At 44.8% G+C, this 26,356-nt stretch overlaps 1 protein-coding gene across 1 annotated transcript in view; it reads right to left on the bottom strand.

Moving 5' to 3' along the window:
* Nucleotides 1-14,924: 14,924 nt before the first annotated feature.
* Nucleotides 14,925-26,356, bottom strand: part of LOC136462677 (uncharacterized) — a 32,915-nt gene continuing 21,483 nt past the window's right edge. Inside the window, exons 4-6 of the mRNA XM_066461745.1 lie at nucleotides 25,932-26,048; nucleotides 15,019-15,550; nucleotides 14,925-14,929 (exon numbers count right to left, since the gene is read on the bottom strand). Coding sequence (XP_066317842.1) covers nucleotides 14,925-14,929; nucleotides 15,019-15,550; nucleotides 25,932-26,048 — 654 coding nt within the window. The remainder of the gene's footprint in view (nucleotides 14,930-15,018; nucleotides 15,551-25,931; nucleotides 26,049-26,356) is intronic.

Here is a 26,356-nt window from a genome sequence, read left to right as displayed (position 1 = left end):
CCCGGCACCCACTAGAGAAACCCTCTGGTACTCTTGGAGTGTGTCTCTGGACTGCTAGCCGACCCCGGGGCACAGGCCTCCACTCGGACTTACCCAATAACAGCTCACCGGGGGTGTCACTGCTCACGTCCACCGAGGGTAGCATGGCACCCTCCACCCCTCCTTCTAAACAAAAAGGATGCGCGAGGGTCGTACAAAAAGCCAGGAGAACCCCTGACGGCCCTCTCGCTCCGTGTAGAGGCTAGGGGGCTCTTCCTGCAACCTTGCCAAGACCCAGCGACCCAGGCTCGCACTCGAGGGGGCTCGGCAAACAACCCCTTCTTCCGAATAAAAAGGATGCGCGAGGGTCGTACAAAAAGCCAGGGGAACTTCTGACTGCCCTCTTGCTCCGTGCAGAGACTAGGGAGCTCTTCCTACAAATATGCCGAGACCCCGCGACCCAGGCTTGCACCTGAGGGGGGCTCGGCAAACAAACCCTCATGCGTGAGGGGCGCACAAAAAAGACAGGGGAACTCCTGATCGCCCTCTCGCTCCGTGCAGAGGCTCGGGGGCTCTTTCTGCAACCTTGCCGAGACCCAGCGACCTAGGCTCACACTCGAGGGGGCTCGGCAAACAACCCCTCCGTCTAAACGAAAAGGATGCGCGAGGTGGCACGAAAAGCCAGGGGAACCCCTGACCGCCCTTTTGCTCCGTGCGGAGGCTCGGGGGCTCTTCCTGCACCCAGGACGAAGACAAGCGACCCAAACTCGCACTCGAAGACTCAAAAAAATGTGATAAAGGGCATCGAGCCCGTTACGGTCTAGGGGTTCGAAGGCTGGGCCCCCGAGGGTTTCGACAGCCACCCCAGGGCAGCAGAGTCAGGGATGACTATGGGTGAGCCCGCACATGGCCGAGGCCCGAGCAAACGATCGCTCGGGACGCCCTAAGTCGTGTCCGAGACCGGCAGGGAGGTCTCTGAATGGGATCCCACCGTAGAGAGGCACCGTGCCACCGGGGCCCATCGAACGGTCCCGACACCCACTAGAGAAACCCTCTGGTACTCTTGGAGTGCGTCTCTAGACCGCTAACCGACCCCTAGCAAATAGGGCACGGGCCTCCACTCGGACTTACCCGATAACAGCTCACCGGAGGTGTCACTGCTTGCGCCCACCGAGGGTAGCATGGCACCCTCCACCCCTCCTTCCGAACGAAAAGGATGCGTGAGGGCCGCACAAAAAGCCAGGGGAACCTCCGAAGGCCCTCTCGCTCCGCGCAGAGGCTAGGGGCTCTTCCTGCAACCTTGCCGAGGCTCAGCGACCCGAACTCGCACTTATGGGCTCGGTAAACGCAATAAAACCCCTCTCACAACGCAAGAAAAGCCCCTGGAGGAGTAAATCCACTCCTCTAGGGCCTCGGGGGCTACACCTGGCGGGTGCGCTCACGCGCACCCACCGAGGCCTCGAGTACGAAACACCATCCCGCCAGAAGCTGTTGCGAACCGAGTCTCGACAAAGCCTCAAAGAGAGCGCTCACACTCTCCGTGAGGCTCGGGGGCAACTGTCGGGTACCACAAGAAGGGGTCCCCTAAGCAACAATCGAAAAAAATCGCTTAGATCCCATCAAAGTCAAAACCAACGGACATCTATTGGCCAAACCCCGGCCATGTCCGGAGCCACCTACTCTCTGCCTCGCTAGAGGCCTCGCACGGAAGGGCTCGGACGCCCTACCGAATCTCCACCTCGCTAGAGGCCTCGCACGGAAGGCCTCGGACGGCTTACTGAATCTCCACCTCGCTAGAGGCCTCGCACGAGAGGCCTCGGACGGTCTACCAATTTTCTGTCTTGCCCGAGGCCTCGCGCGAAAGGCCTCGGCTAGGGAACCGATTCTCCATCTCGCCTGAGGCCCCGCGCGTACAGCCTCGGATGAGACGCCGATTCTCCGCCTCGCTCAAGGTCGGCTCAGCAAAACAACCCCGTCGCCCCTGCCTCGACCAACTTCTCGGACAAGACGTCACGTCCGACCGGCGCGTTCGACCGCTCCCGCGATATTAGCCGAATGACGGCTCGACACAGCGGCGTGGCCGACTGGACGCCAGTCACACCGAAGCCATGCCGTCTAGGATAGGATAGGACAGGGGTTACCAACCACTGTGCTCGGTACTGTGCCCACGACCGGTGCTCGTGCTGCACTGTGCTGCCTAACCCCTGCTCCAAAAAAAACGCGGCGTGCGGAGTCAAGTCCAGGTTACTATAGCCTCAGAATTAGTGTACAGAACCAACTGCTCCCTCCACGCCTCGGCAATCTACTTCAAGGTCTCGGCAACCTCGGGATTCGCGCCTGCCAAGCCCCCTACGATGGCTCGGCCTCGGCGCCAACTGAGCCTCGGCTCTTCACGGAGTCAATGCACAGCAACCAGCACGTCGCTCGCCAGGCCCTGCGTCCAGCCATCACTGGAGCTCCCACGTCGCACAAGATCGGATGTGACCAGCGTGTTGCTCTAGCACTTCAAGGGCAGGACCACTCCATCAACCATACCGCCATTGTAATAGACTACATGGCTCGGACATGCCGCCTCTGTTCGCACGACGCAGCGTAGCTAACACATGTATCACCCCTGTCCCCCCTTCAACTATAAAAGGGAGAGACTCACGGGTTCACGAGGGAGAGGAACACACACTTGACATTCTGTAACACGCACGCTTCTCCGCCGCCCGAAATCAACTTCTCAAGCGATCCACGCCACTCCGCGCAGAGATCTGGGACTAGCTCCCTCTCTCGCCCTGCTTGTAACCCCCTACTATGAGCATTTCGGTGCAAGGAATACAAGATCGATCTCTCAGACTGGACGTATGGCACCCATTGCCCGAACTAGTATAAACCTTGTGTCTCTTTGCATCATCATCCGGGATTAGGGGCACACAGTACGTTTTTTACTAGTCGGTTGAGGGCCCGCCGGTCCAAAACACCAACAATTCTCGGATAATAACTTAAAATTGTACCTTTTTTGGATTAATGTACCAAGAAAAGCCGTATTTCATTCCACAAACATGCCAAGGGAGAATTTGTATCTCAATATGCCATGTCTAACTAACATGCCTGCAATGAGTCCATTATATTGGTGGTTAGGAGGAATGACTAGAAAAATAAACAATTTTTTCTTGGCGGATGCAACAATTTACTTGAGGGTTTGCACCCAAGGAAACTAGCACTTTTTAGGCGGTTTTCAATTACGCTCAAGGAAATATAAATTATCTTAGCAATTTCAAATACTACTCAAGGAAATACGAATTACCTTGGCGGTTTCTAACAGCACCCAAGAAAATGAACAATTACCTTGGCAGTTTGTACTCCCTCCGTCCTAGTACATATGGCATAACCACATTTAGTTCAAAGACCGAGGAACACATTTAATTCTCTCTCTCAGCAATAGTACTACTACATGGATATACGTTCGTCTAGAGAGAGCACGTCTTGTATTATAGCTAGGACTTGAACAAAAAGTGGTTACATCTTATATATTAGGACGGAGGAAGTAATAACACTCGAGGAAACATGAAATTATTTTGGTGGTTTGGTTTAGCACTCAAGAATATGTATTTTCTTGAGGTTTCCTACAGCCCCCATGGTAATGATATATTCCTTGAGGGCTTAATTTTGCCCCTTCAGAAAATTGTTGGCGGCCAAAGATTATTTCTTTTCTAGTTGTGACTATAACTAACAATTGTAGGACTCCGAATAATGATAACAAGGGGTGATTTAGAGCCTTTAAAATTTTTCCTCAGGAACTTCACCTATATGCTACTCCTTTCGTCCATAAAGGAATATAATTCTAGCACGGTAACATATTAAAGTATCTTAAATTTGAGTAATTATAAATTAAAAAAATATTAGTATTTATAATATTAAATAAGTATCATTAGATTTGTCATGAGATAAACTTTTATACTACACTTATTTGGTTTCATAAACATTAATATATTTATTTATATATTTGGTCAACCTTTAGATACTTTAACAAGAATGCACCTAGAATTGCATTCTTTCTTGGACAGAGGTAGTAAATATTGCCTAGTGCATCTCCCTTTTAGGAAAGCTGAGTTCATGTACTCACAACAGAGCTACTAAAACTAACAATGATGCCTAAAATCCCTTATACACAAGACAATAGAACACTGAAACACAGGTATAACTGTCAAAACCAACACCTCTAGTATCCTTTGGTGTCATCGGTGATCGGAGAATGTCTTGGTCTGATTGGTCTATTGTCAGCTCCTCTTGCTCGTTGTCTCGAATATTTGAGAACAACTATATTGAGTCGCCTACGAGAGACGTGGCAGGGGTGCTCTTTCACTTTTCAAGGTTATGCGCACCCTCACCATTAATTAGTTGTACAACCAAAGCATGTATTACATGCATGCATGTGTAACGACACGCACCGTATGCAATACCGTGAACACACAAGCTCAAACATGCTTTGAGCACGCACACGTACAAGCACAAGTTGTCAAATTGCTCATGACAAGAATATACCATCTACATACGTTAATATCACAATCGCAAGCAGGTTACTAACCGCTATTTTAAAATGTTCTAGAAGCATACAAGCTAAGTCCTAATATATATATCATCGGAGCAAGCATGCCTGGTCTCTGGTGACGTGTAGAAAAGGAACTGCCCCAGCAAAGCTTAGCCGCAATTCGCCGAAGCTGCAATTAAAGCTTTTCACATTAGGGAGTCATCATGATCTGATGAATCGAAAAGGGCACGTTTCAGGCATTGCTGATTTGATTTCAGCTAGACACCGTACCACACCGACCACATAAACAAACTTCAAACTTGGACGGATCTTTGCTCTTTTTTCTGTTAACAAAACAGCAGAAAAAGAAAAGGGGCTGACATGCATGTTAGGCCACTGCGCAAACACAAGTAGCGTACGTCTTATGTACTGATATGATAATGTAATAATTAATAAAGAAGTAGAAAAAAGGAAGAAAGGATGACATGTTTCTGTTGCAGTTCCGGTGAACAGAACATCCAATAATAACTGCATGCAGCATGATGACCCGATCCGGTTCATTGGGTGGGTCTATGAAAAATGTGCGGCTTCTGACGTATGGTAGCACTATGTAGATCATTACGCGACCGAAAGGGATGCAGGAACGCACAACGCATATGGCAATCGGAGTAGTTGGGTGGCCCTGTCCTGTTCATTGTGCGAGGAAATGCATTGTCGTATCGTAGTGCTGGTACAACTGACTGAGAATTGAGATGATGACCGGACTGCATCGCAACGTCAGCATATTTTTTTTTTTTTTTTTTGCATTTATAAATGGGTCTTCTCTCGGCCCGATTCAGCAGCTGCCGGCGTTTGGATTAGTGCCTGGCCCGGCCCGGCCCGGCCGGCGTAGATCGAGGCCCATGCAATGGCCATCCCTGGGCCAGATTCATGGACGCAAATAAAGCAGCCTGCTACGAGGAGACCGGGATGCTCATGCTTGCAACTTTGCAAGAACAATCAGGACATAGGGAAAAAAAAAATCAATGTTGCTCACGCCGCGTACTTGCACCAACCATGTCTTCCTTTTGCCCCCTTCACTACACGGACATGCCACCACTACGGATCGACACGGAGGCATTCGGACATGGACTGTATGCGACTGTGTCCTGCTCTTTATTCGATCCGGCCCGGCCGCCGGCCGCGTCCGTTCTCCGAGCTTTTGATCGCTCCGCGGTTTGCAGAAATTTCAATATTTGGCCCTCGATTCGTGCCTCTCTCGAAATTTGACACCCGTATGCCTTTCAAAATATAACTCTGGGCACACGAACTCTTTTGATCTGAGGTATTTCTCTCCTTTTTTTTTCTCCTTCCTTATTTTCAATATACACTTTTCACTATTGATGGCATGGGAAAAGACCGTACTGCCCTTCCCTGGGAAAGAAGGAAACGCTTCGCTTCCTTCGCTCGGACGCGAACACCGGTCGCGCGAACGCGGGGGTCGCGACTCGCAATGAACTCCGGGCCTCCGGCACTGGTCCACCGGCCACCTGTGGTCCTCATCGCTCGGCCAGCTCGCCGCCGGCCCCCACTCGCCGAGCACCCAGTCCGCGCACGCCCAGGCGCCATGGGGGAGTTCATCGCGTCGGGCCCAATCATGATGATCGCCGCCACGTTCGGAGAGTGCGGTGGCGCGGCGTGGCGGGGTCGACGGCCTCGATCTCGCGCCAGCGCTGGTAGAGCAACGAGTCCCGGGGCCCGACAGCAGGAGCTCGGAGAGCGCGGTGGCGGCTGCGGCGGCATGGAGGAGGCGTCGGACGGCTCCCGGAAGGTGGCGACGCGCGGGGTGGACGCGAGCTTGGAGAGATCAGCGACCCTGGCACCGCGGCACTAGTCGGCAGGGGACGGCGCAGTGCTGGCTGTGACGGTGGCGGCGCCGCCTGGGCGTGGACTCGTTGGCGGAGGACGCCGAGTCCACGGCGGCGGCGGCATTGGAGGAGGTGTTGGAGCAGGTCACCTTCGCTGTGGGCACCTCGGCCTGAGCTCGGGCGTCGCCGCGGACGCCGGGGCTGGCGCGTTGGCCGCATTGCGGGCGAGCACCGGGAGTGCTGCCGTGGGGAGGAGAGGGGCCTGGCGAGAGGGAGCTGGAGAGGTATTTGGTCTTTTTTAGTGGCCGGGTATAGAGAAGAGAATATTGAAAATAGAAAAAGAAGAGAAAATGTGAGAAATCTCTCGAATAAAAAAAAATTCATGCGAATTGAACATGAGAGGCACATGTATTCGGTGTCAAATATTAAAATTTCTCGCTCCCCACTTCCCCAGTCCCATGCCTCTACTGTGGCCTACTCGCTCACTACTACAAAAAGTATTTTTAGTGGCGGCTGGTAACCTTTTGTAGGGGCGGTTTGGCCAGCCGCCCCTACCGAACCGTCTCTACAAATCATGCATTTGTAGGGGCGGTTCCCAGGCCACTCCTACAAATCGATTTATAGGGGCGGTTGGTGATTGAGCCGCCCCTACAAATAGATTTGTAGGGGCGGCTGGTATTACGAACCGCCCCTACAAATCTATTTGTAGGGGCGGCTCAAGAACCAACCGCCCCTACAAATCTATTTGTAGGGGCGGCTGTAGTACCAGCCGGCTCTATAATACCTATTTGTAGGGGCGGTTCAATCTAGAACCGCCCCTACAGTACGTTTTCCCGCAAAAAAAATTCAAATTTACAATTCAAATTCGACCAGAACTGTTTGTTTCTGCGTATTCCGTCCAGCATCCGCGTTGCCGAACGCCCCGCGACCAACGTTTCGAACCGCGTTCGCGTTGCCGAACGCCACGCGACCAACGTTCCGAACGCGACTACAAGCACAATAGTATTATATAAAGTACAATTACAAGTCCAATTCGTAATGATATATATATACAATCCATCATTAAATATACAAATTTCATACACATTGTTATCAACGTCCTAGAGCTAGCCTTTCAGTCTTACGAAGGTGTTGGTACTGAGGATTTGTACCTAAGTCAGACTCTCGATCATGGTAGGCGCCTCTGACGTGTACAATCTGGTCCAATATGAAGTTGCAAAGGTCGTCGACGAGCTCTAAGAGTTGGTCATCCTTGTATGGGTCTCTTTTCATTCCTTTCTCTTCTCTCCACTACAAGAAAACAAGTTTCAGTTTAGTATTTCATACCATTTATGAAGTTTTTATACTACGGGTGAAGAGGTTCAAACTTACCCTTAAGGGGTATCTCTTGTAGGCACCGGTGTTACTCATCATAAAACATATATAGTATCCACAATGTACACTCCCGGGCCTCTGCTTGGGGCACTGTGTGTTTTGCATATGAAAATATTAGGTAATGCTTTTGACAGCCATGTAACGGAGTACTGAAGAAGTAAGTTACACTTACCGCACATAATGTTTTTATAGCCAGCTTTTCCTTCCTCGCTGGATCATGCCTTCCGTGATGATGAGAGACATAGAACCTAAATGCCCTGTTCGAATTATTTTAGCAAATACAACTTGTTAGTATGCATAAGTGAACGTTACAAGTATGTATACAGACATATAAGCTAATGAGGATTGTCGATATGTATACGTCTTGAGAATCGATATGAAGTCTTTGTATGTCGCCGGGTCCTTATCTATTGAATCAAAGACACATGCCATGCTCTTCCCGACATCGACGGCTATACAAATCCAGTGATTGCTGCATGGATTTAATCATAGAACTAGATAAGCTCTTTTACATCGAATAAAATATATCGAACATAGCTTTAAGTTATAGTTGAACTTACTCGAAGTTGTATGGTAGCCATATAGTAGAGTGTTGTTGGAGATTTTTGAAAGCCAGAGCAATGTATGCCGCAACCTTAAGGGACTCTTCCCTTAGCTTCGCACTACGGATGCGCTCTTTCTTCCGAAGAGTCTTTGCAGCTGCTAGCTCTTTGGCATCCAGTGTCCACCGTTTAGGGTAATTAAAATTTGTTTGGGCTATAGCTTGAGGGTCTACATACCCGGTTTTCACACTTGGCATTTGTTTGACAATGTGCACTTGCATTCTACAAATCACGGCGTGGGTTAGTTACAACAAAATTCAAAGATTACATTCATATCATATCGGGAGGACAAGGACTTACAGGCACCACGTGCGAATTAGATTCATCTCCATTTCTCCCAGGTGAAAGCATGTGTGCATGTCATTGAAGTCAAAGACAATTTTCCCGGCTGGGCTTCCAAATGTGCCGGTGGGAAAGCATGCTTGTATGATATCTATGCTCGTTGGGAGAACACGCAAGTACCAATCATGGAACCTTCTTATTCCAAGTGGTAGGCGCTGGATGTCCCGGTTTGGTAGGAAGGGCTTGCCTCTTTCATATTTTTTCGGGCAATCCTTTGACCATTCGATGGCATCAACATTTGGATACTGCTTTGCAATTTGGTGAAGTTTGCTACTGACGGCCTCCTCAGAACCCCATGATGGGACTTTTTTAACTTGGTTTTCAGGCTTGAACTGATCATGGGAATACCACTTGGACACCGACGAGACGTCTTTGATCGGAACATAAACTGGCCTTATGTGGATTGGAATCTTCTTTCGGAGTTCCCATTCAAGCACGTCCTCATCTTCTTGTGCATCACCTTCTTCAGGAGGCACTCGTTGTTCATGTATCGGTTGTGCTTGTTGAGAAGACTGTGGCATCTCATGATGCACTTGCCCGATACGAGCTGGAGAAGGTTGTGGCATCTCATCAGGCACATGCTCGATAGGAGGCGGGGAAGAATGTGGCATCTCAGGAATGTGGGGGTCACGAGACGGTGAAAATATCTCCCCGGCCTCAACAACTCGCTCCAAATTTGGGAGAGGGGGAGGCGGCGAAGAAGCAGTCAATATAATGTCCCGTTTGTGCCAGAGGATGAACTGCCCCATAACGTCTTCGAGTAACACCAGCCCCTCGGGAGTTGCGTAGTCTATCCTCCACTGCATGAACTCGGGCTTCACTATATGCACCTCGACCCTAGTGTAGTCCGACGGTATATTATTATTGTGGTGTAAGCCACCGGGAGGATGTGCAACACCCGTTGCCACCTCCATCACAGTGTTCTGCCGGCCGCTGAGAAACACCAAGGTGCAACTAGTAGGTTCCCGTATGAGATCGACTGAGGTTGTGGCTGCAGTGGAACCTTGGCTGCTAGGAACTTTCGGAGGGCTGCCAACTAATGCCAGTTCTTCCGGTGGCGTCACTAATATACGTGGCTCCATAGACATTCATTGCTCCTCCAGTGCCTTCGCAACTAGAGCCTTCACTTGGAGCTCAAGACTAGTCTCCCGGTCTCAGCCATGTTTCTTGTACATGTGCCTGTCCTCTTCGAATCCTTGCTTCCAAGTCATCCTTTTCCCTAGCCCCCTGGTGCGGCCTGTGTGCTCCTTGTTTCCCAAGCCAAGGCTAAGCTCGTCCCTCTCTCTGGAAGGATTGAATAAGCCCTTCTCTTTGTCTTCAGCATATTTCAGTATCCTTGATACCGCCTCTTAGGTCTCCGGCTTATTAAACTTAAGATTACTGCCGGATGGTTCTGTACTCCTCGCATATATCCAGTTCCTTGAGCGTACCTTCAACTTCGTCACATCGATATTCCCAGCAGCTGCGGCCTCTTCATCCATCTTTCTAAACTGCTCTTCCTTGGCATAGTAGCCACCGGGGCCTAGATGATGGTGGTGTTTGTTCCTCTTCGCTAGCTCGGTGTTACGAGCACTGAGCTCCAATGCCTCCGCTGAAGTCTTCTGAGCCACGAGCTCCTCCCATTGACTAGGAGTTATTTTGCCGAACTCGTTGAAGGGAGTTAACCCCTTTTGGATATACTTCGTGTTAAGCTCCGACCTCCAACGTCGCAATGACTCTCCCATCATCCTGATAGCATTTTTTTTACCAATTCGTGCTTACCCTCCGGAAATCAAAAATTGACCTTCAGCTGCATATCCCATAGTGCATTCTTTATGTTCTCTGGTACCTCTTTCTAGTTAGGGATTGCTGGGTTCAATTTATCTCTTACTAGGGCCCTGATCGCATTACGGAATCATCCTCTTAATTCCTTCAGCTCAAGGATCTCTCCTGCTGGCCCAACCTCCGTTATCACATAGCAAGCCTTATCTGGATATAGATTTCCTTTTCTATCCCCTCGTTTCCTCTTAGGCTTGGTAGTCGTGGTTGTGTCTTGAGTTTGTGGAGCAGAGGCATCGTGATCCGTCTCTGTGGTTGTTGCCTCTGCTCTCCTTTCCTCTACTCCGCCTTGTCCAGCGAGATGTCGCGGACGTCGACGTCGTCTTTTCTGAGTTTCAGGAGGGACCTGTATATAGGACAGGTCAAAGTGTTAGCAGAGGTAACACAGCCAAAGCTTTAGCAAAATTTACAAGCTAAGGCTTCTTCCCTACCTCCTCGTTCGGGTCAAAATCCTTGTCCAAATCTTCCTCCATTGGCCTCCTTCTTGCTTCAGGTGGGAAAGGATCCTTGGGACTTTCATATCCCTCTTCTGACTCATCATCCTCTTCTTCTTCGCCTTCAGTAGCATCTCCTTCAGGGCCTTCCTCCTCGTCATACTCCTCCTGAGTAAGCATCACTTCTAGATCTTTTTCTTCCTCATTATCGAATTGTTCCTGAGTAAGCTGGTCCTCTAGTGCTTGCTCCTCAAGGGTTGGCTGCTCATCATGCTCGGGGCATCAAGCTGCATGGTCTGTTGTCCGCGACATTATTTCGCGTTTTGTTCTAAAAGATGCAAGAAAGTGTGCTTTAGGTACGCGAGAAGGTATAAGAAATCAAAAAGGTCTATAAACCAAAGTAGTCCTATAAAACAATAATATAAAAAAACAAGAAGTAGCAGTGGTAGAGGCCTCAGAAACATGTCAATCATCATCTGATCTTGAACTTGGAGCATCAAGGCATCATAACAGAGAAGAGAGGAGAAGGTAATGTAGGGGCGGCTGCTAATGATGCCAAGTTCCTCACAAGTTCTTGACCATCAGCTCATATTCCATATAATGTATGGACTTGGACAATTTCATCATCGGCAAAACAAAGGAGAGGAGAGGAGAGGGGAGATTTGGCAAAAAAAAGCAACAACTGCTTAGCAAACATAAAGTAGTAGATGATGGCAAAACTAGCCAAAAATAGTAGTGGCCCACTGGTCCTATGCCCCCAAGCTACAGCAATGCTAAGATTATCAAAAAAAGAGAAGACTATTAGAATTGTACAACAATTAGTACAACAATTAGTAGCCAGACTCCATCAGAAGAAAGAAGTAAAAGTTTACTCACTACATAAGTAGAAAATACTCTGAACAGATAAAGGTACTGATAACAACTACTTGAATTTAGTATGCAGGGAAGGCACAAAATGAACAGGCCAAAGTACCAGGTGAAAAGGGAAGGCACAATCAATAAGTACCACAGCAATTGACAGTCAAATTCAAATATTCTAAAAGCAGGGGGAAAAGACAAGTAGGATGCATCTGGCAATGAAATTGCCCTGAAAGTGCTCGAATGATCAGCACAAGATATACAACAATAGTAATGAGGGCCACAGCAATTGTTAGAGAAGTTTGACCTAGAACATAACTAAAATGACCTACATTTTGGAAGAATGAGGGCCAGAGAGGGGTTGTTAAACTCTAAATTACTCAAATATTTTAACCTCAAACAATGCTACCTGTAATTGTCCTCATGCAAAGATACACTTACATAGACAGAAACTCCAATAGTCATTTGGAGCACTAGGCACTAGCATGAAGGTCAGATTCCATAAATAGATTCTACAAAGCCTTAGTAAAAAAGAAAGAAACATGTCGTGCACAACTATCAAGTGAGAGCTTTCCAAGCTGTTGTTGGGAATTTTTACTGAAATATGTTAGCTCCATCTCATATGGAAGAATACTAGAAAGTAGAAAGTGACTTGCATACACAATTACTGAAACCAGAAGTTTTCAATCAAGATGCATTCAGAATCCTAGTTCTGGAAAAGTTGCAGCTTTAAAATGAAATGGGTGATGTGCTTACTCTAAGGATAGATGATGGATTATGAAGTATTAGTCTCCTAAAGTATATCATAGTTGTTTCTTTTTTATGGCCAGAGAACACTACATCCCAAATACACCCAAATGAGTGAGACAGACTTAACCTACAGACTTATGTTTCAGTGAGCCCTCTTGCACACTTGTCACATTTTCTGACCTAAATCAATACATTCACAAAGCTAAAAATCAAAGAGAGTGATACCCCTCAATGTGCACTAACACCATTCTCTGCATATTTGGTTCAGCAAACATGTCAAAAACTACATATAACAAACATGACTAACAAAATTACTAGAGGAAACTAGAATCAAGAACAATAAAAATTAAGCATTCCAAAAAATACTTATTCCTAAAAATTATCTTTACTGATTTTCAACTCAAGTTTATCTAGTAAAATTGTAAGAGCAGAAAAGAACTATTTTAGCTTATAGGAACGGTCCTTTTGCAGGTTGATGATGTACTAGAGTCGAAGTTAGCAGCTGCAAGGTTAACACATTTCTGTTAAGTTCAAATAGGAGCCATGTGTCGAGTGGCAGTGCAAAGAAACATATGCAATAATTGAATCACTCAATTTAGCAAGCATATGAGAAGAAAAGGGCTGCTGGAACTGTATACCAGGGCCAAAAATATATAATAGCTAAAAGATCATTGTTTTAAATGGTTGCACATTGTTGTCGGCATCAGCACATTGCTTTAGATGGTTTCAAATGCCTTACCAAGCAGAGCAAGCAGGTTGAATTAACATGACATTGTTTTCTCTAGTTGGACACTGAGTTCACCATCAAACTCGCCAAATCAGCTTATTTCTGAATTTTATTTGAATGAACTCTAATCTGAATTTTCTTTAAGCAAGGCAACAATTACGAATTTATTTATGTTGGTGATTAATTTCTGCAGATTTGTATGGTCAATACATGAAGAATATGACTTCTAATATCAATGCACGCTGCCAAAAGAAGATTGCACACCGGATAGAATAGAACTCCCTTCATCTTTCATCGTTTGGTCAGTTACCATGTTCAATGGATGCCCACAATCACAAGTATTTATGGAAAGTCTAAAATAGGCAATAATGATATTGGGAGTTTGAGATGTATAGGACAAATGGCAACTAGCATTATGTTTTGTTTTCCTATATCAAGTTACCACATGTAAAACTAGTTTGTAGTAATTCTGACTGACTGATTACTATTTTTGGTTTTCTGAACTTTCGGTTTCCTTATCAAACAGTAATGTGTGCTTACTGATTTTTCAACTCAACTTTACTGATTTTCAACTCAAGTTTATCTAGTAAAATTGTAAGAGCAGAAAAGAACTATTTCAGCTTATAGGAATGGTCCTTTCATATAGAATCATTAAACATATAGAAGATCAGAGATTCATAGATCAACCAAGTCCAAAAATGTAACCCGTAACGGATCCCTGGAACCCTGACCCCAAAATAAATCCTTATTCTAGGAAAGTAACCAAGTGTATAAGAATGGAGCAAAATAACTTGATTGACACGATGAACTTTCCTAAATCTGGCTGTGTGGACGTTTAGGTCTGCAACAGATCAGAGTGCCACAGAAACAACGCCTCAAAAGGCAATATGCAGTAAAATTTACATTATTCTGTAGTGATAGTTAGCAAGCAGTAGTCATCAGTAGTAACATAAAGCATACCACCACTAGATTACTACTGCTAGGACTACTCCCATACTTTAAATATGTGCGTTTGTGTTTATATATATGTTGGGTGGTCAGGTCATGTCCTTGTCAGCGTCAAGCTATGGATCGGATGGGATGAGGCTGCCGACAATCATCACAAGTATAGTGATCATCAATGAACTGCCCCCGAAAACAACGCGTAACCAGCTGAATATATACCCGATGCCAACGTTCAAACAGCATATATAGTGATCATCACAAATAGTAGTTGAGTAGTTTGGGGGGCACTGGGGCAGGGCAGTACCCACCAACAACCAAGCATGGTGCCGCTTTGCCTGGCCTCATCAACGGAACAAACAGACATGCTGAATCATAAAGAAAAACACAAGGCATCCATCCGATCCGTCGTCTAGTTTAGTTGTGCTAATTCTTGAATGAATTTAATATAAGTCAACAAACATATCGGACCTCTCAGGTGCATATATCTATCTGGTAGTTGAACGTTGCAAACATAAAGAAGATGGGGGCCCATCAATAAATTTGGAGGGGGGGACTAATGATGCATGAACCAATTTAGCCATGGATTACTGTATGTTATTAAGAAAAATGAAGAAACTAGGGGTGGCCATTGCTAAACTAAATACTAAACTCCAAAAGTATGTATCACCGTCCTACACTTCATCTCTAAGTTATCATCCACACTAGATATATGAAAATGTCTTATCAAATATTTCAGTCTGTTTGATGGAAATAGCAGCAAGGATGAAGAAATACTTTTTCTTTAATTCATGAACACATGATAAACAAACTTGAAAACGATGAATACCTGAAAACGAGGGCGTCGGGGGCCGGTCGCGGGACGCCGGGGTCGGCGCGCGGGGGCGGGCGCCGGGGACCAGGTGCGGGTGTCGGCGTGCGGGGGCGGGCGCCGGGGGCCGGGCGCGGGACGCCGGGGGTCGGCCGGCGCGCGGGGGAGGGCGCGGGGGGCCGAGCGTGGGACGACGGGGGTCGGCGCGCGGGGGCGGGCGCCGGGGGCCGGGTGCGGGACGCCGAGCACCGGGCGCCGGGGGCGGGCACGGGCACGGGCGCGGGATCGGGGGCTGGTGTGGGCGGGCGTAGGGGGCCGGGTGCGGGACGCCGAGCGCCGGGGGACGGGTGTGGGACGCCGAGCGCCGGGCGCCGGGGGCGGGCGAGGGCGCGGGGGCGGGCACGGGACTGGCGGCGGAAACCCTAGGCGCGGGGGCGGGCAGCCTGACGGCGTCGGTGGAAGAAGACAGCGCCCAGACTGACTCCCGTGCGTCGGTTCTCCTATTTATACTCCCTCCTATTTGTAGGGGCGGTTCCTGATCTAGCCGCCCCTACAAATGCATTTGGTCAAATAAAAAAACAACACTTTGACTCTAGTATTATGAACTCTAAATGACTTCAAATTGAAAAGTTTTGAATACCAAGTTTGTTAAAAGAATCAATATCTACAATTGTTGTTTTGGTCAACTTTCCATTTGAGAAAGTTTGGACGGTTCAAATGTGTGATTTTTAAATTACAACGCCTACAAACTAGTTTTCGGAACCCTAGGTTATTTCAAATTGAAAAGTTTTGAATACCAAGTTTGTTCAGGTCATCAAGATCTACAATACTTATATAGTCCATTTTTCATTTGAGAAAGTTTGAATAAAATGTAGTTCAAATTTCACAAGCGTGTGACATAGTTTCAGAAAGTCTATATGAGATTCAAGAATTTGTGACTAGTGTTTGATAAAACTTTCTCAAATAGGGAAATGAGATATGTAACAATTGTAGATCTTGCTGAGATGATCAAATTTGATATTTAGAGTTTTTTCATCTGAGGTCATGTAATGTCTCATTTGAGCAAGTTTGACCAAGTCAAATTTGGTCAAATGAAAAAACAACACTTTGACTCTAGTATTATGAACTGTAAATGACTTCAAATTGAAAAGTTTTGAATACCAAGTTTGTTAAACGATTCAAGATCTACAATTGTTGTTTTGGTCAACTTTCCATTTGAGAAAGTTTGGACGGTTCAAATTTGTGATTTTTAAATTTCAACGCCTACAAACTAGTTTTCGGAACCCTAGGTTATCTCAAATTGAAAAGTTTTGAATACCAAGTTTGTTCAGCTCATCAAGATCTACAATACTTATATAGTCCATTTTTTCATTTGAGAAAGTTTGAACAAAATATAGTTCAAATTTCACAAGCGTGTGACATAGTTTCAGAAAGTCTATATGAGATTTAAGAATTTGTGACTAGTGTTTGATAAAACTTTCTCAAATGGGAAAATGAGATATGTAACAATTGTAGATCTTGCTGAGATGATCAAACTTGGTATTCAGAGTTTTTTCATCTGAGGTCATGTAAGGTCTCATTTGACCAAGTTTGACCAAGTCAAATTTGGTCAAATGAAAAACAACACTTTGACTCTAGTATTATGAACTGTAAATGACTTCAAATTGAAAAGTTTTGAATACCAAGTTTGTTAAACGATTCAAGATCTACAATTGTTGTTTTGGTCAACTTTCCATTTGAGAAAGTTTGGATGGTTTAAATTTGTGATTTTTAAATTTCAACGTCTACAAACTAGTTTTCGGAACCCTAGGTTATTTCAAATTGAAAAGTTTTGAATACCAAGTTTGTTCAGATCATCAAGATCTACAATACTTATATAGTCCATTTTTTCATTTGAGAAAGTTTCAACAAAATGTAGTTCAAATTTCACAAGCGTGTGACATAGTTTCAGAAAGTCTATATGAGATTCAAGAATTTGTGACTAGTGTTTGATAAAACTTTCTCAAATGGGGAAATGAGATATATAACAATTGTAGATCTTGCTGAGATGATCAAATTTGATATTTAGAGTTTTTTCATCTGAGGTCATGTAATGTCTCATTTGAGCAAGTTTGACCATGTCAAATTTGGTCAAATAAAAAAACAACACTTTGACTCTAGTATTATGAACTGTAAATGACTTCAAATTGAAAAGTTTTGAATACCATGTTTGTTAAACGAATCAAGATCTACAATTGTTGTTTTGGTCAACTTTCCATTTGAGAAAGTTTGGATGGTTCAAATTTGTGATTTTTAAATTTCAACGCCTACAAACTAGTTTTCAGAACCCTAGGTTATTTCAAATTGAAAAGTTTTGAATACCAAGTTTGTTCAGATCATCAAGATCTACAATACTTATATAGTCCATTTTTTCATTTGAGAAAGTTTGAACAAAATATAGTTCAAATTTCACAAGTGTGTGACATAGTTTCAGAAAGTCTATGAGATTCAAGAATTTGTGACTAGTATTTGATAAAACTTTCTCAAATGGGAAAATGAGATATGTAATAATTGTAGATCTTGCTGAGATGATCAAACTTGGTATTTAGAGTTTTTTCATCTGAGGTCATGTAATGTCTCATTTGAGCAAGTTTGACCAAGTCAAATTTGGTCAAATAAAAAAACAACACTTTGACTCTAGTATTATGAACTGTAAATGACTTCAAATTGAAAAGTTTTGAATACCAAGTTTGATAAACGAATCAAGATCTACAATTGTTGTTTTGGTCAACTTTCCATTTGAAAAAGTTTGGATGGTTCAAATTTGTGATTTTTAAATTTCAACGCCTACAAACTAGTTTTCAGAACCCTAGGTTATTTCAAATTGAAAAGTTTTGAATACCAAGTTTGTTCAGCTCATCAAGATCTACAATACTTATATAGTCCATTTTTTCATTTGAGAAAGTTTGAACAAAATGTAGTTCAAATTTCACAAGTGTGTGACATAGTTTCAGAAAGTCTATGAGATTCAAGAATTTATGACTAGTGTTTGATAAAACTTTATCAAATGGGAAAATGAGCTATGTAACAATTGTAGATCTTGCTGAGATGATCAAACTTGGTATTCAGAGTTTTTTCATCTGAGGTCATTAGTGTCTCATTTGAGCAAGTTTGACCAAGTAGAGTGGATGTTCAAATAGAGTCATCTAGATGTTGCAAAGGGTAGTCTCACACACATGCATAAAATGTAGTCTCACACACATACAAAAATATGTAGTCTTACACACGTACACAAATATATAGTCTCACATGCATGCATAAATGAAGCCTTACAAACACACACAACTAGCTAGCCCGCTGTAACGACTTTCCCCTTGACACATTTTCGTTCCCATGGCATTATATCTTTGGGGATATTCTTTTCCACACCACTGATCTTCTTAGGAAAGTCTGTGAATAGCGGCATCTCATCATAGTTATTGTAAGCTTCAACATTGTCCTCGCCATCAACTCCAATAATGTGTTGTTTCCCGGAGGCAACCACGTGCTTTGTCTTCTTCTTCGGGGGGAGGTTACTTTGTGGGTCAGACATATAGAAAACTTGTGCGACATGTGAAGCGAGCACCCAAGGGTCATCTTGGTAGCCTAGATTCTCGAGGTCCAGGACTCTCAATCCGATCTCGTTCAGTTGGTGTTGTTTGATCCAGTGGCATCGAAACAGGGCCACCGTTATATCCCTTCCATAGTCAAGTTTCCATATCTCTTCAATGATGCCAAAGTATTGGATCTTTCGCCTGAATCCATCGAGAGCCTCTATTCGAACGCCGCTGTTTTGGTTCACATATTTACTATCCTTTGCGTGGGTATAGTACGTGTACCCATTGATGTCATAAGCATTCCAAGATGTCACTTGTCTCGATGGCCCCTCCGCCAACCTACTGATGGTAATAGAGTCTATGGTTTCTCTAGGCGGTATGTTTTGGTCCTTCAACCATATAGTTAGTTGTTGCTTGTGCTGTTTCATGACCTAATCATCCGAGCGGCCATTTCTCTCCGCCATAATGATAGCCAAGTGTTCATCAATATACGGTTGCATCAGTTGTGTACTCTGCAAGACACTGTAATGCGCCCGACTCACCTCTTTGTAATCATGGTCGATGAACACTTTTCTACCACTGGTGCCCTTCCCAGCCAGCCTACCCTTGTGACGAGAATCGGGTTTACCAATCCCTTTCTGTACTTTTAGGTACTCTTGACAGCACTCGACGACTTCTTCAGTACTGTAACCCTCTATCATGGAGCCCTCTGGGTATGCTCGATTATGCACGTATCGACTTAAAACCGACATGAACCGCTCATAGGACCACATTTCATGCAAGTAGCAAGGGCCAAGCGCCTGTATCTGATGAACCATGTGAATCATGAGATGTGGCATTATATCAAAAAAAGCAGGAGGTAAACACATCTCCAGTTGGTTTTGTGTCTCCACCACAAATTTATGTAGGTCACTCAGCTCTTCCTTACCAATCGTCTTCTGTGAGATCTTCGAAAAGAAGTAGCACATGCGGGTGATGGCCATTTTCAAGAACTCTGGCTTTATAGCCCTGATTGCAATAGGTAGAAACACTGTCAGCATCACATGGCAATCGTGAGCCTTGCAGTGTGTTATTGACAAGTCCTTCATCGACACTAGATTCTTCACATTTGCTGAAAACCTAGTCGGGACTTTGATCCCCCTCAGGAAAGTGCATATAGCTCTCTTCTCGTCTGGTGTTAGGTTGAAGCACGTCATGGGCAGAGTGTATTTTCCATTAGCCTCAGGTACCGGGTGAAGCTGTGGCATCATGTTTAGCTACACCATGTCTTTCCGTGCTTTCAGACCATCCTTTGACTTGCCTGTGTCTATCAAGGTAGCAATGAGACTCTCAAAGACATTCTTCTGTACGTGCATAGCATCAATGGCATGGGGGACCTCCAAGTCTGGCCAATAAGGCAGATACTGAAAGAAGATCGATTGTTTCTTGAAAGGTACGCCTTCGATAGGAGGTGTGCTTCTATCTCTGTTCATCCCATCTGGATTCTTCTTTCCATAGACGACGCGTATATTTTTCACCATTCTGTACACATGTTCTCCGTTATGACGTCTCTCCGGAGGGGGTTCAATCTCCAGGGCGTTGTCATAAAATCTAAAGAACAATTTGCTGCGGTACTTGTGACTTGTCTTTAAGAAGCGTCGGTTCCTTAGGTAAACTATCTTCTTGGATGCATCCAGGTACACCCATGTAGTACCATCCAAGCAAACCAAGCATCCCGTCTTCCCTTTGATTTGTCCAGACAAAGCAAACAACACGGGGTAATCATTGGTAGTAACAAATATTATTGCTCTACATATGAAGTCCTCCTTTCGGAACGCATCATACATCTGCTCCCCATGCCTCCATAGTCTCTCCATTTCTTGCATCAAGGGCTCGAGGAACACGTCTATATCAATGCCTGGTTGTTTAGGGCCAGAAATAAGAATAGTGAGGAGAAGGTACTTTCTCTTCTGACACAACCATGTTGGGATGTTGTACATGGTCAAGATCACTGGCCATGTGCTGTGGTTGCTCATCCTCTCATTGAAGGGATTCATTCCATCGGTGCTCAGGCCAAACCGTACATTCCTTGGGTCATCGCTGAATTCTTTGTGCTTCTCATCAAACCTTTGCCACTGACTACAATCAGCCGGGTGTGCAATCTTATCATCATCCACCTTGCGCTCATCATCCCACCATGTCATGAGTGCGGCTTCTTTAGGGTTTAGGAACATACGTCTCAAGCGGTCGGTCACTGGCAGGTACCACATTACCAGGGCAGGAATTCTTCTCTGCTTTGCATCGTTGCCTAATGGAGTGTCCTCTGGGGGCTGAGATTCTTGTACCACCTTTTTTGTACCCTTCTTATTCCTCTTTTTCCCCGTGGATGGTTCGTCCCCACCGTAAAGGTCATTGTTCTTGTACCGGCTGGCCCCACACCGGGGACATTTATCCAATGACTTGAACGTTTCACCATGAAAAAGTATACAGTGGTTGGGGCATGCATGTATTTTTTCAACCCCCATTGTCAATGGACTTATGATCTTCTTCGCTTGGTATGTGTTGGCGGGAACTGAGTTTGGTTGTGGCAGCACCCATGACAGGAGATGCAATAGATCATTGAAACTACAGTCTGACCAGCCGTACTTAGCCTTCAGGATGAGCAGCTCAAGCACGAAACGTAGCAATGTCCAATGTGTCGGACAACCCTTTTCAACACCATACACAGTCTCCTTCGATGCTTTTGTCACTCTTTCCAAATTTTCTAGACCTTTCGGGCTATTTAGTAAAATCTCTGGTCCAAGGGTTCGAATCATGTCATCTAAATCATCTTCAACTCCGACACGTGCTCCACCATCATTATTGGCACCACCTTCGTCGTTACCATCCCAACCACCAGCATCACCACCTTGTTCATTGCCAAACTCGAAATCCATTTGTGCATCAAGCTCGGCTGAATATTGGGACAGGGATTCTATGGTTTCATCGTCGTATTCCTCCTCATCCTCGTCGTTAACAATAACCGTTTCACCATGATGAATCCACACTGTGTAGTCCTCAACAAATCCTCGTATAATCAAATGTGATCTGATGATAGTCACATCTGTCCATGCCATACAGTTCTTGCAATCTTTACAGGGGCAAATAATTGTATCCTTATTCTCTTTCAATGTCGTTGCATGCTTCGTTGCGGCTTCAATAAATTTATCCACCTCTTCACGGAAACCTGCCTTGAACCTTAATGAACCATACATCCAAGAGTTCCTGTACTCCATCTTTTACAACAACAACAAAATAAACATTAAAGGACTACTTATTCAGATATATATAAAAATTAATCAAAGTAATAATTATTTGAGAATAATTGTATATACCTCAGATATATATGAATATAAATCTAATATAATTACATGAAGCTTACAAACACACCATGGTAGAGGAAAATTAATTAATGGCCCATTTATCCATAAATAATTAAAATACATATTTATTGATTACAATAAACAATTTCAAAGACAACAATTAGCAATAATTATACTTTACACAATATCTTTCGTATAAACCCTAGTCCAATTTTATCAAACATAAATTTACAAAAATGAAATTAATAAAAAAACCAAACCCTAGATCTAGATCACATGCACATGAAACATCCATAAAACTAACTAATGGTTCACTAAAATCAAGAAACATGGACCAAATAAGGGTATGATCTTGTTCCCCTCCCTAATTTACCCTAGTACATTTAAAAGTTGGATCTAATTTGCTCATAAATAGCTCAAGCACCATAGAAGAGAGAGAAAAACAAAACTTTAATTATTCACTAATCAACCATTAAAACTTCAAAAAAAAGTGTGGAATAGCATTTTCTTACCTTTTACAACCTCTCCACCAAAGGATTTGAGACCAAAACCTTCCCCCCTTAGTAAAGTAATTTTTGGGAGGTGCCCAAGCCCTCCTCAACTTTCTTTCACGGGTTGAATGACCCGAGGAGGAAGAAGGTGCTGCTTCAGTTTTATATGGGGGTCATTTGTAGGGGCGGCTGGTGATTGAGCCGCCCCTACAAATAGAAGCTATAAATACGGGCCATTTTTAGGGGCGGCTCAATCACCAGCCGCCTCTACAAATACCATTTCTAGAGGTGGCTGGTGATTGAGCCGCCCCTAAAAATCATACTATATTTGTAGGGGCGGCTCGTATCACCAGCCGCCCCTGCTGTTCCATTTGTAGGGGCGGCTGGTGTCTGGGCACCCGAGCACGCCACTGTAGGGGCGGCTCCATCACCAGCCGCCCCTACAAAAAAATTGAACCGTTGCTACAAATCGTTTTCTACGTAGTGGCTCTATATTGGCCAGCTTTGCTAACATGCATGCACTGACCATAGAGAGCGCGCCCGCCACGCCGCTACCAAATCCAACGTAAGGACTGAGGCCCCGTTAGGGCACGTTCAACAGTTTAGACAGCTGCCGTCTGCAAGCACGGGTCATGTCACATAGAGACAGCAATACAGACAAATTATACAATGGGTTGTCTTTTAGGCTATCTGTAAGATAATTAATTCTTGTACAGACTCATAAATTAAGGTGATAAAAAATAGCTTGGGAGCACGAGCCCCCGTCGTACAACGGTGCTGGAGCGGGCGATATAGCTTGGGAGCACGAGCCCTCGCCGTCTCTTCGCGAAGAGACGGCACACCTGTCTATTGACTGAGTCGAGGGATTTTTTTACAAAAATGACATCTCCCAGACGGCAAAAAGACGACCATTGTACGTGCCCTTACGGATCGTTCCCAGCATACGTGGAACCATTCCGACGTTATATAAATTATGAGTTTTGCTACGATACCCTAAATAACTATAGACCGTCGAGGCGTCGATCTAGATCTAGGTGGCTATAATTAGATATTACCTCCTAAGAAGTAATAGTAAAAATATTTTTTTATTATTTTTTGAAAAATAGGAAAGTAATCAAATTTGAGGTAACATATCTATCAATTAGAGATTTAACATGCATGCAACACATGTGACCATGGATTTGTATTGGATGATTCCCAACGTGACCTGTAACATTTTTTTCATTAATTAATCTATGTAGAGTTGTAACTTATCTCAACGTTAGTTGTACATAAACGTTAAAAGTAGATAAATGTTAGTTGTATTTTTTCTACAATGTGACAAACGTAGAGGTGCATTTTAGTTATTTATTTAAATTGGAACATGAATATGTTGGTATTTAAATTAATTATTTATTTTAATAATTCAACATTAGTATTCAGTAATCAAAATGCAGCTTTTGATGTTGATTAGGCTCAAACCATCAATATATTCACATGACATGTTCATGTATATGATGTACATGTACCTCTACATCTCTACTTTGTCAGGTCCGGCATGGTGCTAGGCACCCTTTGGCTTGCGCGCTCTACCTGCATGTCGTTGTTGCATGTTGGTGCACTCCATCGGTTTCTATGGCAACAAACAAACTATTCTTGATAGTAGATATCTTATACACATTTGTTTAGTTTGTTGCCTTTTCTTGTTTTTCCTTTTCCAAATATTTTAATTAATTAATAATTATTTAATTGTTATATGCAACTCAAAAATCAAGGGCTAAAATTTGTTTGAGATCTTACCTCGTATGAGGTAAATGATGTACCTTAGCAAGGCTCATAAATTATCGAAGGAAGCATCCGGCTAAAAATCGTTCCTGACCAACTGAACGAGGCCTAAGTTGTAGCATATATATATCATCAGCTACAATCATCACCCATCAGCTTCAGTAAACCTTAGGTTGCAGCGCACAGTTCAGCCATCGTTCACACACACACAGGTACTTTGCATGCCAGACCGCTCGTGCAAAGACGAGGTCATCGCTCAGACGATCACCATGCACATCACGCAGATTTCTACGCGACCTCCAACAGAAAGAGAAACCCATGTCCATGTGGTGGGCATGTGGTTTTGGTTTTCTGAAAAGGAAACAGATCACTGATCGTGTAATGAGATCACAGCTCTTGCACAATAGAACAGACCAAATCCATCGATGCACCACTACCGGAGACGGCCTCTTTGCCGAGGCCTTCGGCAAAGGCCCATTAACCTTTGGCAAAGGCTTTGTCAAGGGCGGCCCTCGGCAAAGAGCTCTCGGGGAATTTTGAGTCGGCGAAGAGGGTCTTTGCCGAGGCCCCTTTATCGGGCCCTCGGCAAAGCCTTTGCCGAGGGCTGGAGCGGCACTCGGCAAAGAAAAGCAGCCGTCACGGCGCCGGCGCCTGAGACGGAGTCTTTGCTGAGGGCCGTCTCCGGGGGCCCTCGGCAAATAATTATTCTTTTTTTTTTGAAAAATCTTTGCCGAGGGCCTCCAACCATGGCCCTCGGCAAAGAAATGTGCAGAATTTTTCCAAAAAATCTTTGCCGAGGGCAATGGGACGGCCCTCGGCAAAGAATTATTCTTTAAAAAAAAAATTTGCCGAGGGCTTCCACGCAGGCCCTCGGCAAAGAAATTTTATTTTTTTTAAAAAAGTCTTTGTCGAGGGCCTCTAACCATAGCCCTCGGCAAAGAAATATTGCAGAAATTTTATTTTTTTTAAAAAAATCTTTGCCGAGGGCAATGGGACGGCCCTCGGCAAAGGACCCTTCTTTGCCGAGGGCCTTGGTCATTGCCCTCGACAAAGAGGCAGAATTTTTTTTTTGTTTTTTGCATTCCATCGACACAAGGATTTCATATATATACATATATATATCAACCATCATATATATATATCACACAGAACCAATTTTCTCACAATATATCACAACCATAATTGTGAACCACAAATCACAATATATTACAACGACAAGTCACATGTTCATCATCATTCACATGTTTATTACGACAAGTTCATGAAATCCAAGCACAAGTCAGAACCATAAACCACAAATATTACAATAAAGTCCAACCACATCACCTAGCACTAGTCCTCATCAAGGTAGCCTATGAGACGGTGGTGAAGGAAAGGCAGGATCACCCGGTGACGCACTACCAAATTGATTGGAACCCACGGACGGAGGCTGCACAAAGGAGCAGAGATTGCATGTGTGAGTAATCCGGGAAAATAGTTTTGGAACTTAGAGATTGCATCTAGTAATCTAGGAATACAAAAAGATTAGACTCAATTGAAAATTTCGGCAGCACCTCCCCTGCACGGGGAGGTTTCCAAAACCTGCAAGAAACAACGGCACGAACGCCGACATCCACAACGGCACGAAGGCCGACATACATGCAAAGCACAAGCGAAAAGTGAACTTTCATACTTATAGGAGTAGCTGCAGGAGTAGGAGGTGGAGGAGCTGAAAACTGCATTGGTACACCCGATGTTTGCCCAAGACTTTGCATGATCACCATCATCTCCGCCATCTGCTTATGCGCGGCCTCGAACGCGACCTGCTGGGCCTGCAGCTGTGCGGTCAGTTCTGCGTTCTGCTCTTGACTTTGCCTTTTTGTTTCTTGCAGCTCGGCCTACAATATTTTACTCCAATATATCAGTAATGCAAATCTAATTTAGGTGTGTAAATATCAACGTACGACGAGTAAAACAGGAATTACCTGGAGTGCCTGGACCTGCTGCAGTGCTGGAGAAGGCCATGAGCGTATGGGCTGGCTGGAGCTCGTGCTCCGTGCTCAGATAGCATCGAGGGAGGGAACAGTGGTGGAGTCGATGGCGCCGTCTGTAATCCACAGCCGCCCGTGCTTCTTGCCTCCTCCGAGCCTCATGATCATCTCTGCATCAATGGGCTCAGTGCGCACATTGTAATCTTCCCCATAGA

The sequence above is a fragment of the Miscanthus floridulus genome, chromosome 1, assembly GCF_019320115.1.
Source record: "Miscanthus floridulus cultivar M001 chromosome 1, ASM1932011v1, whole genome shotgun sequence".
Classification (NCBI taxonomy): Eukaryota; Viridiplantae; Streptophyta; class Magnoliopsida; order Poales; family Poaceae; genus Miscanthus; species Miscanthus floridulus.
This window is presented reverse-complemented; position numbering and strand designations above follow the sequence as displayed.